The sequence below is a fragment of the Gracilinanus agilis genome, chromosome 2 (genome assembly GCF_016433145.1).
Source record: "Gracilinanus agilis isolate LMUSP501 chromosome 2, AgileGrace, whole genome shotgun sequence".
Classification (NCBI taxonomy): domain Eukaryota; kingdom Metazoa; phylum Chordata; class Mammalia; order Didelphimorphia; family Didelphidae; genus Gracilinanus; species Gracilinanus agilis.
This window is the reverse complement of record NC_058131.1, coordinates 243,089,776-243,103,590: the sequence shown is the minus strand read 5'-3', so window position 1 is coordinate 243,103,590 and position 13,815 is coordinate 243,089,776. Positions and strand designations below refer to the sequence as shown.

General features: G+C 43.1%; 1 protein-coding gene across 1 annotated transcript in view; it reads left to right on the top strand.

Annotated features, from left to right (window-relative positions):
• The window catches only part of PREX1 (phosphatidylinositol-3,4,5-trisphosphate dependent Rac exchange factor 1), a 230,217-nt gene that overhangs the window by 200,485 nt on the left and 15,917 nt on the right, over positions 1–13,815 (top strand). The window contains exons 23-31 of the mRNA XM_044663811.1: positions 525–686; positions 1,665–1,875; positions 2,564–2,840; positions 5,029–5,232; positions 6,159–6,247; positions 6,772–6,854; positions 7,914–8,004; positions 9,868–9,996; positions 12,506–12,547. Coding sequence (XP_044519746.1) covers positions 525–686; positions 1,665–1,875; positions 2,564–2,840; positions 5,029–5,232; positions 6,159–6,247; positions 6,772–6,854; positions 7,914–8,004; positions 9,868–9,996; positions 12,506–12,547 — 1,288 coding nt within the window. The remainder of the gene's footprint in view (positions 1–524; positions 687–1,664; positions 1,876–2,563; positions 2,841–5,028; positions 5,233–6,158; positions 6,248–6,771; positions 6,855–7,913; positions 8,005–9,867; positions 9,997–12,505; positions 12,548–13,815) is intronic.

Below are 13,815 nucleotides of genomic sequence, written 5' to 3'. Positions count from 1 at the left end.
AAGACCCTGGTTCTCCAAAAGTGTGTGTTGGCCTAGAAGATGTCTCATGTCTCTTCCAGTTTTGACAGACTGATTTCTGGGTCTTTTTGCATATCTGTGATCATGGGAATTTTCAGTTCAAGAAGCATTTATTATGTGCAAGGCACCATGCTGGCCAGGAATATAGAGCTAATACTTCTTGCCTCGTTTTCTTTATCTGTAAAATGGGGGTGATAACAGTACATACTTTGTGGGGCAGTTGTGAGGCTCGACAGACATAATAATCGCATAGTGCCTGGCTCGTAGCAAGGGCTTTATAAATAGGAGCTATCATTATCGTTCCAAATGAATTGGTCCATGAGAAGAAAAATAGTTTGAGCCCCTGTTTTGAGTCCAAGCCAGTTTGGACTAGATGACCCCTAAGGTCCTTTCCATCCAGGCTATTTTGTGATCCTTTGAGATCAAGTTGGATAGGGAGGCCGTGCCCAAGCTGGGTTCAGGGGATGACTGTGTAGAGACAAGTAAGCCTTTGCTCTTCCTTGCAGATCCTGGAGGCCTTTGCTGCAGATGACAGCCTCTTTGTGCAGAACTGCGGGCGCCTCATCTCCCTGAGCAGCGCTGTGGCCACCATGCCTCAGTACGAGTTCCGGAACATCTGTGAAACCAAACTGGAACGCATCACCAGGAGGATTGCCAACTATCAGGAGGTAGGCACACTCCTTGGCAAGGCCCCAGACCTCCCCCTTCTCCTTCCTCCCGGAGCCTCAAGATGTGGCCAGCAGGATCCCTGGTGATAGCCATGTGCTGCTTTATCTCATCGGTTCATTAATTAATCAGTTTATCAATTCTACATGCATTTATTGGGTGCCTCCTGTGCAGAGGACTACCAGAGAGACAAGGTTTAGATAGATAAGTCATGGTTCCTTCCCTGATAGATCAGGGGAGTAGAAGGATAGGAGGGTGAAATGTAGTATTGCATTAGAGAGTCCTATTCACTCATTCTGCAGACACTTATTGAGCACCAACTATGTGCAAAGAATAACAGAAAACCTGGGTTCTAGTCTCAGCCCTGCCACTTAATAGCTGTGTGTACCAAGTATAAGAATCCCCTTTATAGCAGTAGCTAGGTGGCTTAGTGGATAGAGAACCATGCCCCAAGGTGGGAGATCCTGGGTTCAAATTTGGCCTCAGACATTTCTAGCTGTGTGCCCCCAGGGCAAGTCACTTAACCCCCATTGCCTAGCCACTGCTCTTCTGCCCTGAAACGAATTCTATCTTGGAACCAATACACAGTATTGATTCTAAAGTGGAAGGTAAAGGTTTTTTTAAAAAAAGAACCCCCTCCATAATTTTCATGTATTTAAAGGAAACTTTAATCCTTCTACATACAGAGAGGTCACTATCTCATAAAGCAGCCCAGTGTCCATGGTTAGAACAATCCTAATTGTTAGGAAGTTCTAATTACATCAAATTACATCAACTCAAAATAATGTCCCTCACTCTGCTAGGAGGTTCAAGGTTCCCATCCTTGCCCTTGAAATATTTGAACACAGCATAGCATCTATCATTTTCTCAACAAACCTAATTTTTCCCAGGGTAGAACCCTTTATTTTTCCTCTTTTGCTCTTCACATGGTCAGAAGCCACCTATATGCCAGATTATAATAATCCCTTATTCTTCCTCAGTTTGCAGAAAAGCTGAAGACCCGGGTAAGCCCTGCCTTCAAGCAAGCCTCCTTGGAACCTCATGCCCTCTGCAGCCTGGACTTTTGCCCCACCAACTGCCATGTGAATCTCATGGAAGTGTCTTACCCCAAGAACACTACCTCAGTGGGGAGGTCGTTCAGTATCCGATTTGGGCGGAAACCCTCTCTGATTGGCCTCGATCCTGAACAAGGTGCAGGGACCCTCCTTTTCTGTCCATGCTAGTCAAGTCAATGCAGTCATTGTCATGATCTTGAAAAAGGAGCATCCGAATGGGAATCAGGAGGTTGGGCTTTTGGCTTTGGAAAGTCACGCAAGTCACAAAAGACTGAGAGAGTTGGGCTACGGGGCCTGTTAGGGTCCCTTTTAGCTGTGAAATTCTGGTCCTAACATTCTCTATTCTAGGCCTGTTCTAGCCCTGTCATATTCTAAGGTCCCATTCATGTTTCATGTTCTCTACTCTCTTCATTCTGTTTTCTGGCGTTCCTCCTGAAGCTGACATTTCATCTGTTGTGTCCTAAGGTCCCTCCCACCTCTGACATTCTATGTTCTGATGTTTCTTCTGGCTCTGACATTCTACATCCTGGTTTATAAGCATCTTTTTGTTCTAATATCCTGATTGCACACTATGAGTCTCACTCTGTCCATACTACGTGACTAGAAAGCAGATTATTCTCAGTGACAGAAGAGCTCACATTCTAGTTGGGGAGGAAAGACTAATGTCTAAGAAATCAAGTGATACAAAAGAGGAGAGAACTACATATATATACATATATATATATATATATATATATATATATATATATATATATTCTTAAGCCATATGTTGACCTAATGGGTTATTGGGTATTTTGGGACATCTATTTCCCTTCATCTTCTAGGTCACATAAACCCAATGTCCTATACCCAGCACTGTATCACCACCATGGCTGCCCCATCCTGGAAGTGCCTCCCCCAAGAGGATGGGGAATCTCATGAGCGGAGCCTCATGGATAGTACCATCAACCAACAGAATGGGGGGCCCATCCAAGAAGACCGAGGCTTGAGCTTCCTGCTGAAGCAAGAGGACCGGGAAATCCAGGATGCCTATCTGCAACTCTTCAACAAGCTGGATGTGGCCGTGAAGGAAATGAAGCAATACGTCATGCAGATAAACAAGTGAGACCAGGAAGGATGGGTGGCTGGGACCTGAGGATGGGGAAAGAAGGAATCAGTAGGGGCAAGGAAGTTGTGCCAGAGATGGCCTCAGCATTTTCTCCTGCTCATTTAATTCAGCAGGTTTGCTGGGTCAAAGGCTATATGCCTAGAAATGTAAGAATTTAGAATCAATACTGATAATAATAATAATAATAATAGTAATAGTAATAATAATGATGTAGGAGAGAAATGTTTTATAGTTGAGACAGTTTTAGACTTGGAAATCAGGAGATCTAGGTTTGAATGTCAGCTGTGACATATACCAAATGTGTTGTCTTGGGCAGGTTAATTCCCTTCTTTGAGATTCAGTTTGTCCATCTGTAAAGTGGAAATAATAAAACTTAAAGTTTAAACTTGTAAAGTTGTTCAAGAGGAAATTGTTTTATAAGCTCTCATGTTCTGCAGAAATGTGTTGCTCCATGTGAAGTTAAGAATAGTTATATCAATAAAAATTTGAGTTCTTATACCTTGTAGAGAAGTGTGTAGGCCATGTGATGTGGACACACAACTGTACTAGAAGCCAGGAAATCTGGGGCATATGTCAACTTTGCCGTCAACTCATCATATGGAACTGTCAGCCAGTTGCTTCCTGTTTTGGGTACTAGTTCCCTTCTCTGTAAAATGAGGGGATTAGAAATGAACACAAATACAAATACAGAACACACAAATAGAGGCATTTGATTCCTATATACATACGTGCATAAATATCTATGTATGTACACGCAAAATATACATGTATTACTATAAATGTTTGTTTATACATGTACACACCTGTATATAGGATTTTTATGTGCATACATACATAATACATTTATGTGCATACATACATAATACATATACATGTTACACACATAATTATACACACTGTGTGTATATACATAACAGAAAAAAAATGTCAAACCAAAGACTCAATTATTTGAGTTCCAGTTTTTAGACTGTTCATGTGCTTTCTCGCTCTCACTCTCTCTTGCTCTCTCATATATATAATCTATCCTCTACACACATTTTAAAAATAGTAATAGCATTTATATAGTGATTTAAGGTTTTCAAGGTATCTGTTATCTTACCGTTACAACCTTGTGAGTCACAGTTACTATTGTTATCCTCATTCCATAGATGAGGAAATTGAGGATGGGAAATCTTAAATGCCTTGGCCACTTTCATACAGGCAGTAAGTCCTAAGGCAGGATTCAAGTTTAGGTTTTCCTGACTTCAAATCCAACACTATTCAAAGTGGTTTTTATATCACCTTCTCACATGTTTCTATGGTGAATGACTGTTAATTTTTCAATAAAAGAAAAAAATTAAAATTTCAGGAGATTGAGACTGGATGATCTCCCAGATCCCTTTATCGCTCTTGCTTTCAGATGCCATCTTGGATGAAGGAAGACCCTGGGGTTTAGACTCCTGCTTTTGCTATAAGGAGGAAGTTTTGCTTTGTGATGATTTTCCTTGGGACTTTAATTCCTGTACTGAAAAGTGGGAAGCTTACTTTATTTCTACTTGCTGAATCTGAGGGGAAAGTTCTAAGCTGATAAATATTTAGCCACTAGCTCTCCAAAAATGAAGGATACATTTAAGTTTTATGTACATTCTCTCCATTTCTCAAGTCAAGATAGTCAACAAAAAATAAATGAAGCCTTTAGTTATATTGCTTCTGAGGTATAAATGCCCACCCTGAAAATACATCAAACCATACTCCTGTATGTCAGGCTCTTTTGACTTAAAGCTGGAGCGTTGTCAGATAGAAATGCCAAAGAATGCTAAATGTTTGATTTGCATAGGACCTTTGGAACACACAGTATTAGATATGGTAGAGATCTTAGCAAATAAAGTATAGGAGACCATAGTGATTGAAGGGACCTTAGAGATGATCTATTCTAGCACTTCGTTTTATGGAGAAAGAAAGCAAATCCTAGAGATGGATGAAGTGATATATCAAATGTCACTCAGCACGATAACTGTGGGATTGGAAATGACAATGACTTTAAAAGAGAGGTTGGGGGAAGAAAAGGTAAAGCAACCTCTTAATCCTTGTCAGATAGTCTTGCCAAGAGATTAGGGCATTATCCAGAGCTGTTGTAACCAGAGGAGCTGAAGGTTCTTATTTCCAGTGCTTCATGATGGTGGTGCCTGTTGTTCTTTCTAGGCTGCTGTCCACCATCACAGAACCAACGGGTGATGGGTCCTGTGAACCTCCCTCCACTGAAGAGGTCTCCCCTTCGCTGGTGAGTGAGGACAGCGAGATCGACAAAGCCGACCACGGTGGGATCAAGAAGGTGTGTTTCAAAGTGTCAGAAGAGGACCAGGAGGATTCAGGACATGACACAATGAGCTATCGAGATTCCTACAGGTAGGATATGAGATTGAGAGTGGGCAGGCTTGGTCATACTTTTAAGGAGTCACAAACCAGTTGGGGAATCTTTTCTCTGTCAAAGGAACCTGGAGCCTGGCATCTCTCACTTGTAGGCCATATAACCTCAGACCATCTGGTTCAACTCTTCAAAATTTAGTTTCTTCATCTGCAAAATGAGCATAATAATCCTTCCCTCTCTTGTGGGAGTTGATGGTAGTGGTATGTGAGATAGTGATTATGAAAGTACTTTGCTTACATTTCTTTACTTTCTTACAGTTTTTTTAAAAGAAAAAGAGGATGAAAAGAACAAATTCAGTAAGATCAATCACTATCTTGAAAGAACTTGACTTTCATATGCAATATTCCCACATCTGTGGAAACCCCAGGAGAAGGAAATGAGAGGAGGTATCCTCTCCTATCTAGAAGGAGTTATAATTAATCATATGAGCTAATAGTATTTTAGAAGTGGAACTAGTCTTGGCACTAGGTCTAAGCTTTGAAACTTGCTGACTTAGTGATTGTAGATAAACTACTTCTTCTAGTTCAACTCCAGATTTCTCCTATCTTAAGAAAGGGATACCAGGCCCTCAGTTCCAGCCTTAAGTTGTTCTTGGTGTCCTTGTGTTTTCTTGCTCAAAAGAATCCACTTTAGTGATTGAGCTTATCTTGTGGCCTCTGTAGCTATTTTTCTATGTTTAGAGTCGGTGTTGGTATTCTGACTAATTTAGAAATACTGAAGAAGACTCTTTTCTATCCCCACTCACTAGGCCTGTCTCACTGAGTGGCTTAGAAGCTATCCTCCACTCTCTGTGTATTTAGTCCAGCTTCCTCTTTCTGAAGTTCCTATTCTCAGATTAGAAATGCAGAGTTGCTCTTCTGACTTTGGGGACTTTCTCATCATGCCCTTTCTGTATCTTTTTCAGTGAATGCAATAGTAACCGAGACTCAGTCCTCTCTTATACCAGTGTCCGCAGTAACAGCTCTTATCTGGGCAGTGATGAGATGGGATCTGGTAAGTAGGACGGGCCATTTTCAAGATAACTTGGGAGACACTAAGGAATGATCTGGTGTCTCTCCATATATGTGTAACATTGTCAGGTGGAATGGTGACTTTGGTGTGGAAGATGAGTAGCGGTCCAGGTAAAGACAATAGAATGAACAGAGGTCCAGAGAATGAACTCACCTTTAGAGAATGCTCTATAGGATGGATAGATGTCAGAGTATAAAAGGGAAAATAATGGGAGATGAGTTTGGGAATGTGGATGTCAATCAAATTGTGGTGAGCTTTGGCAAGATGAGCCAAGTAGCTAAGACTATATTCTGCAAATAGTAGGGAAACATTGAAGGTTTTGCATCTGGGAATACCATGATAAAATCCATATTTTAAAGAGATGATGAGATGATAATGCTTGCCTTGCCTACTTCATAGGGTTGTTTTTTTTTTAAAAGTCAAATGAGATTTTGGATGGGAAAAGGACCATGAAAGATAGAAAGTACTACACAGATGTGAACTTCCTCACTTGTTCTCTCTCCTAGGAGATGAGTTACCGTGTGACATGAGGATCCCATCAGATAAACAGGACAAACTCCATGGATGCTTGGAGCACCTGTTTAATCAGGTAGAGCCTTTTCTTTCTTCTGATAATTACTAGTCTTCTGACTTCCTCTTGGGGAAATTTGGGAGAATGAAGCCTCTCATAGATGAAGACAAATATTTTTAGCCTGAAGCCAGAGTTCTGCAATGTCATAGGATTATAGATTTGGAGACAGAGGTAACCATAGAAGTCAATGAATTGGGTTGCCAGGTGGCTCAGTGGATAGAGAGTCAGGTCTAGCTCTATGACCCTGGGCAAGTCACTTGACCCCAATTACTTACGTTACCTTGAAACTGTTACTTAGACAGAAGGTAAGGATTTAAAAAAAATCAATCCTCTTATTTTATAATTGAAGAAATTGAGGCCCAGAGAGGTTAAATGACTTGCTAAGTGCCGCTGTAGATAAAAGGGCTGGATTTTGGGTCTTTACAAGTTCTGCTTCAGATATTGTGAACTGGGTAAACTTGGGTAAGTCGTTTAACTTTTAGCCTCACTTTCTTCTTTTGTAAACTGGGGATAATAGCATTTCTCTCACAGGGTTGTTGTGAGGATCAGTGAGGTAATATGCGTGAAGCACTTTAAAAACCTTAAAGTATTATTAATTCTAGCTATGATAATAATAACAATTATCACCACCCTAGGTAACCTGTTCAGTATTAAGAGTCATCTGACCCAGGTCCTCTAGACCCCAGGTCTATTTGGCAGATGGCCTGAGGCTGTGGAGCATAACTGGAATTCTTTTTCCCCTCAGGCACTCTCATTCTGATTCTTTATAATTTGAAGATCCTCTTTCAATGAAGAGTTACCTTAATGTGCCATTGAGTCACAGAGAGCTCCATATATATATTATATATAGTTCATGGACCAGCCCATTTACACTCAGAACCTCACTGCCAGAAGATTGGCTCCCAAAGGAGGCACTTTCTGCCTACAGAAGTTCATGTATAAAGGCTGTGAGCTACATTACTGAGTGTCCTCACTGAGGAAATTTTGGATTTTTTGAAATACTGAGAAACCCTTGACTTTCAATGGTTCATCAGGCCTGGCCCACACTAACCAAATACCTTTTGTCAAATGCCCCAGGTTGACTCCATCAATGCACTCTTAAAAGGGTCTGTCATGAGTAAGGCCTTTGAGGAAACGAAGCATTTCCCCATGGAACACAGCTTGCAAGGTAATTAATGGGGAGAGACCTCTGTCCAGGCTAGGGACAGTCTGGAACACAGACCTAGACATGTGGGCAGAAGGAATTCTTTTAGTACCCAAGCCATGCTTTTGTGTCAGGGTAGATGGCCAGATTTGGGGACTCATTAATTTGAAGTCCTCGCCCTGCTTCCCTCCTTGGAATTCCCCACCTTGGGATTTTTTTGTCTTACTGGGAAGATTGATCCCTCCTACTTGAAGAAAATGTTCTGAATCTACTTCTTGGCCTCAGCCAAGATTTCCAGTGTAACTGCCCTCTCAGCCACCCACCCCCTCCTGGGACAAGCTAATCTCTAATAAATGGCTCATTTCCCTTGGAGATGGATGGCAGCCAGAGCTGACACTTCTTCACATGACCCAGAATTGCAGCTGCTTGCCCTCCTCCCCTACTGCTCAGCTTGCTTACCCAGTGCAAAGTCAACAAGGCAGTGCTCTTGACCTCCTTGAAGGGGTAAGGTAGACAGATGAGGTGAGGCCAGGCACCTGATCCTTCAGAATTTGAACTTTGGCCTTCTTTTCCCATGGTCTGCCTAGAAGCTGCTGGTTCAGTACCAAGGAAGAAAAATCTGTAGGAACTCTTATTCCACATACTGACTTGAATTCTCCTCCTTGAAAATAACCTTTTTGGGGCAGCTGGGTAGCACACAGTGGATAGAGTGCCAAGCTTGGAGTTGTTCAAATATGGGTTCAAATCTGGCCCCAGACATGTCCTAGCCATGTATTCCTAGGCAAGTCATTTAGCCCTGTTTGCCCAGCTGTTGCCTTTCTGTTTTAGAGTCATTAAGAGAGAAAAAAAAAAAAAAGAAAGATTGAGGATCTGAATTCGTTCAAATATAACCTCTGATTCTTGCTATGTGATCTTGGACAAGTCACTTATCCTCCAAGGCCTTAGTTTCCTTATCTATAAAATGAATGATGTAAGACCTGGTGCCTCCGAGGTCCCTTTCAGCTCTTGGTCTTTGGAGCACAAGTCTAGGGAAATAGACTTATGTGGATGACCATGTGTGAATGATGTGTGAATGATGACCATGAATGTATGATGTGTGAAGCCAGGGTCTTAACCCTGCCTACTTCCCATAAGTTGCATATTTCTAATGAGATTTTGACAGCTTTATGATGTTCTTAGTGTAGTGCATTACAAACAAACCGGCCCTTTGAGAGGGAGAGGAAAAGGGGGATAGAGAGGGGGAGGTGAGGGAGAGAAAGGGGGGAAAAGGGAGGGAGAAGAGAGAGGAGGAGAAAGAGGAGGGGAGAGGTGGGGAGAAAGAGGGACAGAGATAGATCTGCATGTTTATTGTTTGAGGGACTTTTTTGGTCCCAGTCTGTTCCAGGGGAGAAAGAGCAAATCTAGAGTAATCCTTTCTATTAGACATGTTAGGCCAGAGCCCTTGTTTAGCAAGGGAGAACCAAGAAGTCAGCATCATTCCGCACCTTCATTCCATTCCTGTGAGGTTGTCTGTGCCAAGAACTGAGTCCCAGCTCCCTGGTTATTGCCTGTATAGGTGTGTTCCTTGTGGGGCCCCTCCTAGATGGCACTTTTAACTCAGGAATGTTGAACAGAGGGTCAGTAGACTGAGGTTCTCAGCTTGGCTCTGCCACTAACTCACTGTGTGACCAATGAGGGAGTTCTCAGTTTCCCCCTCTATCAAATGATGGGATTAAATGACATCAAAGGCCCCTTCTGTGAGCTCAGGGCTTCAGTGTCCTCTGGGGTGTCACAGGGCATGTCTTCTGACCTGCCCATGGCTGACCACATACATTGTCACTGCACTTCCCCTCTTCTCCTATGTCACTGCCTCATTGCTTGTCTCTTAACGTGTTCTTTCTGCTGCAGACTTTAAACAGAGGGAGGAATGTCCGATCCGGGGCCGGAGCATGATACAGATAAGCATTCAGGAAGACCCTTGGAACCTTCCCAACTCGATCAAGTCCTTGGTGGACAACATCCAGAAATATGTGGAAGGTTTGTACGAAGGACAGGTCAGGGGCCATGGGAAGAGCATTAAAGAGTCCGATATAATTCAGTGGGGCTGGTTGGTAGTTATTTCTTTGGTGCTTCATGTTGCGTACCTGAATCAGTGCCTTGGTTGTTCTGGTGATCCCGGAGGATGGAATGCAGGATAGGGAAACCTTTCTTGGAACCTTCCTTGGTCAGGAAGGTTGTATTTGGCAAGAGAGAGACGTACTTGCTGTCAATATCTTTTCATATCTGCCTTCTAAGACATCATTACAGGGATGACTATAGTCCCTCAAATGTCCAAAGATCTCAGAGCACTTTGTCTGGTATAATGGAAAGGACACTAGACTGGAAGTCAAGAGATTGATCTGGATTTTTATTCTGGTAGCTGTGTGATTTTTATTTTTATTTTTATTCTGGTAGCTTTTACTCTTCTAGCTGTGTGATCCTTGGTTGAGTTAGGGGGTTCCATCATCCCTCAGGCCTTGCCTGGTTTTGGCAGTCCTTCCCATTTTAGTAGCATCATTCTGTCTTTGTTGCAAGCCTCTTTCAGTTTTGAGATTCCATTTTGTAGGGTTCCCTTATAGCTCTTCCCTTCTGCTTTCAGATATCTCTTTCACTCCTAAAAATTAGATTCTTACACTATCTTTATGTGATTAGGCAGGGCAGGGAGTGGACCTTATTTTCAAGACTTTGGATTTGGTTACATGTCTTTCTACAATTTAGACTGTGGGAGCTTAGGCCTCCTCCCTCACCCAGTCCAGGAATCTCTCAAAAGATTGACTCTAAAAGTAGAGCACTATAGTATTATATCTTCACGCCCCGTGTTCTTCCCTTTGGACCCCAGGACCTCTGGTTCCAGGAAAAGGTTTAGGACTATTCATGTCAGTGGGGTTTCCTTCTTTGGTTTATTGCCAGGCCTCTGTCATGGAGCACAGGAATTTCCAAGCCATAGAGAAAAGAGAGAGAGTGTATGTGTGTGTGTGTGTGTGTGTGTGTGCATGTGTGTGCATGTACATGTGTGCTGGGGGCAGGTAACTGGTTTCAAGAATCGAGTGCCCCGCCTGAGACCAAATCTGGCCTCAGACAAGTATTAGCTGTGTGACCCTGGGCAAGTCACTTCACCGTGTTGATCTCAATTTGTAATTTGATAATTTTATATTGTATATAAATACATATATATTCATAAATATATAATACAGTTGGTAATTATAATCTTAAAAATTTGCCTCATCTACAAAATGAGCAGGAGAAGGATATGGCAAACTGCTTCAGTATCTGCCAAGAAAACCTAAATGGGGTCACAAAGATTTGGACAAGGCTCTTCTCTTCCCTTTTAATAAGAGCCTGAAATTCCATGGTTAGTTTCATTCCTTTGAAACAACTGAAACTTCTGAACAACAACGTGCAAATGTATATTTGTTTACATTTGTGTGTCTCTGTGCGTGTGTTGCACTATGTGCCATCTGCCATGGTATTACACGTTGGATTTGAAGTTAGACACAAGCTACATGTACCCATTTACTCACAGTTTGACTGGATAATCTTAGTAACAGGACATATAATATATAATATGTGCTGCGTACCTCATGAGTGTGCTTGTGATGAAAATGCTTTATTTCAGGCAGCTCCGTAGCTTAGTAGATAGAAGAGCCAGACCTGGAGACAGGATGTCACAGGCTCAAATCTAGCTATAGACACTTCCTAGCTGTGTGACCCTGGGCAAGTCATTTACCCCTGATTGTGTAGCCCTTACCACTTACCTCAAGGGCTTTAAAAAAAGCTTTATATACCTTAACAGTATATATATTACATTATGTGTATCTGTGAGCCTGTGTATATATTTCAATGAAAATATATAATGTGTCTTTGCATAGCCATTGCAGAGAGACTTCCTTCAGTGTCCCCCAGAGAAGGTCTCTGCTTAGCAGCTTTCTCACCTTCCTTTCCTTCAGTGTCGGTAAATTTGCATTGCACAAAAATTAAAGTGACTTCATATTGTCTGTCAAGTAAAATTCAGAGTCCTTTACTCGGCACTCAAGGCCTTCCACTTGTGGAGCCTCCTCGCCTTTCCAACTTCATCTCCTGACACTCCCCTCCATGCCCTCTCTGCTTCTGCCAAACAGGATGATTTTGTCCCCCCAGAACACCCCTCTGTGTACCCAATGCCTGGGATGCCTTCCTTCCCCATTTCGCTAGTTCCATTCCTTCTTGTTCTTTCTTCATTGAAGACCTAGAATACCCCATTGGATGCTTTTCTCTATAAAACTGCTTGTACCCACCCGTCAGATCTTTGGGCCCCGAGTGCTGCATCCCTCATGGTATGTTACAGCTCTCTGTGTGAGCGTCTTCTCCGCCATCGGCCTGCAGGGAAGTGCCTCCCTGTGATGGGCACGGTGCTGGGACCTGCACCTAGATCCTTCATAAACGTTTCATGCATGATATCGTGCCGTCTGAAGTTCGTAGAGCCGAATTAGAGGTCAGCCCCTCACTTCCCTTTTCTCTTTCCTTCCAGATGGGAAGAATCAGGTGTTACTGGCTTTGCTCAAATGCACAGGTAAGCGATTGGGGAGTCGCCGTGTTCTGTTGGAAAGGGCAAAGGATGTGGAGACGGAGGTCTATCGTATATTCACTCTGCTCCTCAAACGTTTCTATCCCAGGGTAACCAAGTGCAGGCTGCTTAGAGGGGAGAAGGCTGTCTCCAAGGCTGGCCTGTAGGAGATGTAGATTCTGGGCACGGCTTTGGCTTAATGAGATTTCTGGTAGCTTTATAGGCTGGTTGTCTGCCTTTTTTCTCAGTCCTGCCAGATTCCTCCCCCCCCAGCTCTCCCCAAGCCTGGATTCATTATCCTATTTTTCATAAAGGAAACATGGCCTGTGGGCCATATGTGTGTGGCTAAACACCAAGTTTTTTAGTTCCTGTGTTTCTCATCCCAGGCTTGGAGAAGGGAGAGCCATCCTCTTGTTTTCTGTTGTTTACAGGGTTTGAATCAGGTCTTTCCTCCGTCCCTAGCTGAGGAGCTCTTTCCACATATGCCCCTTACAGGCTCCTCTCAGAGCAGCATCCTGGTCAGTCTCTGAGCTGGCATCCCTGCCTGTTCTAGAGCCTTCATTCCGAAGCTCAGAATGCATGGTCAGAAACTGAGTGCAGGAGGGGGCATTGTGTGATCAAATGAGAGAATATTTGTAAAGTGCTCATTAACACAGTGCCTGGCTCAGGGTAGACACTCAGTAAATGGAAGGGAATAAATAATCTTTTCCCCTTTTCCTAGGACCCATTAGGGAATTTCTTCTGTAGATCTTCTAGATTCACATGAACTGAAAACCCCTCAGGGATGGCCCACAGGGACAGGATAGGTGGCAAGAATTTGCCATTTGCCTTTGTTGACTCTCTGAAAGGAAAATTGAGGGTTTGAATCCCATCATTAGATCTAACTGTAGAGCCCTTAGAGCCATAGATGGCCTGCTTTCTGCCCAAATAGAGTAGTTATTGTGCGGCCACTGAGACAGTGTCTGGTCAGTTCATATCTCTCTCTCTCTCTCTCTCTCTCTCTCCCTCCCCCTCTCTGGCTGTCTCTCTCCCTCCCCATCTCTGGCTGTCTCTGTCTCTGTCTCTCTCTGTATCTGTCTGTCTGTCTGTCCCTCCCCCCCTTCCCTCTCTGTCTCTTTCCTACTTTCTGTCTCTCCCCCACTCTCGGTCTGTCTGTCTCTGTCTCTCCCTCTCTGTTTCTCTGTCTGTCTCTCCTCTCTGTGTCTGTCTCTCTCCCCATCTCTGTCTCTCCCCTTCTCTGTTTCTCTGTCTCTCCCTTTCTCCCCCTCTCCTCC